We start from the raw sequence: 3,151 nt of genomic DNA on the forward strand, positions 1-3,151 counted from the left end.
TCTCCGCAGGCTGCTGATCGTCTACCCCTGGACCCAGAGGTTCTTTGATAACTTCGGGAACCTCTCCAGCCCCACCGCCATCATTGGTAACCCAAAGGTCCGTGCTCATGGCAAAAAAGTGCTGAGCTCCTTTGGGGAAGCCGTGAAGAACCTGGACAACATCAAGAACACCTACGCCAAGCTGTCGGAGCTGCACTGCGAGAAGCTGCACGTGGACCCCGAGAACTTCAGGGTGAGCTGTGCTGAGGTTGTCCGTCTGTCCCTCCGGCCTGTGGAGCATTGCCTGGAGGGTTCTGGGGGAACTTAAGTAGCAGATATTTTAGGTATTGAAGAGAAAGGGGCTGGCTTGGATGGAAAGTGCTTAAGAGAGAGAGGGAAGGCTGTGCATCTAGTAATTTGAAGGAAGGGGCTCCAGGCTGTGACAAATCTGGGGACAGATAGAGGGAGATGCTCTGAGTGCCTGGAGGTTGGAAAAAAGCAGAAGGAAGGTGAGAGGCTGAGTAGGGCTGAGGGTCAAGGGGACGAGGGCCATGTGCAGTTTCTCCTTGGCACACCGTGCCTCAGGGATGACATATATGGGAGGAGAGGGAAAAGCCAATGTGGGATGAAGATGCAGGGATCATCAGGGGCTGGGTGCTGATGGGGAGAGATCAGCAGTCTGGGATTAGAGTCAGAGAGGTCTGGGTGTGGAACAAGGTCAGAAGATGAAGGAGGGGGGCTGGGGGGAGCAGAGGAGAGCAGGGTGCAGGGGTGGGCTGTGGCTGTGGGGGTTGGATGAGGCCCTTGGCTTCCATTCCTGCCCCTGCTTTGGGGATGCAGCAGACAGACGTGGCACTGACTTGAGCCCCAGCTCCAGCAGGCATGGGGATTCACGGCAGGAAAAAAACAAATTCAGGAACATTTTGGGAATACAGTGGAGAGGCTGGAGAAAGCAGGTGGGAGACAAGGACGGAACAGGTGGATCTTGGTGTCTGTGGTGAGCACAGGACATTTTCCTGCAGAAAGAGCATCTCTGAACCTTTCAGAGCTGCAGCCCGTGTCCTGTGCAGGGCAGGGGATGCTCCACACCGTGCTGACCGCATTGCTTCCCTTCTCCCTGCAGCTCCTGGGGAACATCCTCATCATCGTGCTGGCCGCTCACTTCACCAAGGACTTCACCCCCACCTGCCAGGCTGTCTGGCAGAAGCTGGTCGGCGTGGTGGCCCATGCCCTGGCCTACAAGTACCACTGAGCTCCCAGAGCAGGACACAGCTGTGAGAGTCAATAAAAAAGCACGTTGTCTGAACTGCTTGGTGTGCTCCTGTTGTGGGGAGGGTGGGAGGAAAGGGCACCAGAAGGGAAAGAGGGCTCAGGGCTCTGGGGAGTGTCATGGTCTAAAAAGACAGTCAGGTTTGCCAAAGGGGGGACATCTGGGGACACGTGGGGACAGAGGCCTCTCATCCAGCACTTGGCACGTCCCAGCCCACCAAGCTGTGCTTTCAGTCTGCAGAAATCACCAGGGAATATTTCTGACCTCTTCTGCACAGAAGGCAGAGCTGCAGGGCCGGACGCTTCTCAGCCTGCAGTGTGTGCAAGGGTAGAGGTTTGGAGAGATTCCCTCAAGGCGGCTCAGACTGAAAAATGTATCCTCAAGGTGATAAAAAGCGTTTTCTGTATCAGATGAAAATGCTCTTTCCAGGAGCCTTGGGCGTTCTGAGCAGAAGATGCTCCCTGCAAGAAGATGTAGATGTCTGCAGAGCAGGGGCCGAGGGCAGTTTTTACATAGGATCAGACAATCTTGACTCAGATTGGCTTAATGAACAACGGTTTTTCACTGTAATGGAAGGGTTCTGTCTAAGAACATCAGTCTTATTCAGAAGTAAGTTAAAAAGCAGCAGGGAAAGATGAAGAAACTCGTGATTTAGGAATGTGTTTCCTGCCTTCCTGCAGATAAAGCAGGGATTTGCACTTGTGACCCCTGTGAGCCACACATCCAGCCTGAGTGATAGGCAGAGGATGCAGGGATGGGGGGAAAAAGCAAAAAGCCAACGGAAACCAGAACAGCTTTCCTACAATACAACACCCTCCTGTCCACCAGCAAATGGCATTTCAGCATTATTTCATAGAATCATACAGTCACAGAATCAAAACCATTCCCCCTTGTCCTATCACTACCCACCCTTGCACACAGCCATTCCCCCTCCTGTTTATATGCTCCTCACTTTGGCCATCACAGAAACAAACAGGGAGCAAAGATGCTTACAGGATTTCAGCTGTCAACTTAAGCCCTTGCGAGTTCTGGAGGAGAGAGAAGAGTGACTGGCTGTGGTCCAGAGGCTTCATCTGCCACTGCTGCTGATAAGTAAAGCTTGGCGCAGGGTGCTGCGTGCTGCAATCAGAGTGACCAACAAACATTGCTTCTTTTGTGAGCTGCCTTTTGCTGCCAGCAGGATGATTTATCCATAATGTCTTCAATATCTTCATCAGTGATGTCAGCAGTGGGGTCGGGTGCACCCTCAGCAGTTTGCTGATGGCCCCGAGCTGCGGGGCGCAGTGACACAGCAGGGGGACGGGATGCCATCCAGGGGGACACAGACAGGCTGAGCACTGGGGCCAGCTGAACCTCGTCAGGTTCGACAAATCCAAGTGCAAGGTCTGCACCTGGGGGTCAAGGCAACCCCCGTTAGCGATACAAGCTGGGGGATGAAAGGATTGAGTGCAGCCCTGCCGAAAAAGACCTGGGGGTGCTGATGGATGGAAGCTGGGCGTGAGCCAGCACTGTGCCCTCACAGCCCAGAAAGCCGACTGCATCCTGGGCTGCAGCAAAACAAGAGCAACCAGCAGGTCGGGGAGGTGATCCTCCTCTGCTCTGCGCCGTGAGGCCTCACCTGGAGCCCTGCGTCCAGATGCGGAGTGCAGGAGAGACGTGGAGCTGTTGGAGAGCATCCGGAGGAGGGCCACGAAAACCATCCAGGGATGGAACAGCTCTCCTGCGAGGACAGCTGGGAGCTGGGGCTGCGCAGATGGAGAAGGGAAGGGAAGGCTGCGAGGTGAGCTGAGAGCAGCCTGTCAGCTCTGAAGGGGAGCAACAGGAGAGAAGGGGACAGGCTCCTGAGCAGGGTCTGCTGGCAGAACAAGGGGAAATGGCTTCAAGCTCCACAACAGGAGATTT

General features: G+C 54.7%; 1 protein-coding gene across 1 annotated transcript; it reads left to right on the top strand.

Moving 5' to 3' along the window:
- Nucleotides 1–7: 7 nt before the first annotated feature.
- On the top strand, nt 8–1,246 carry LOC122171683 (hemoglobin subunit rho; the record flags this gene model as incomplete). Its single annotated transcript, XM_042839407.1, has 2 exons — nt 8–232; nt 1,103–1,246. Coding segments are annotated over 2 exons (354 nt in total), but the record flags the coding sequence as incomplete, so codon positions are not given.
- Between the last annotated feature and the right edge of the window lie 1,905 nt (nt 1,247–3,151).

This window comes from Centrocercus urophasianus, unplaced genomic scaffold (assembly GCF_019232065.1).
Source record: "Centrocercus urophasianus isolate 14NV4802_14NV808 unplaced genomic scaffold, USGS_Curo_1.0 seq_904, whole genome shotgun sequence".
Classification (NCBI taxonomy): domain Eukaryota; kingdom Metazoa; phylum Chordata; class Aves; order Galliformes; family Phasianidae; genus Centrocercus; species Centrocercus urophasianus.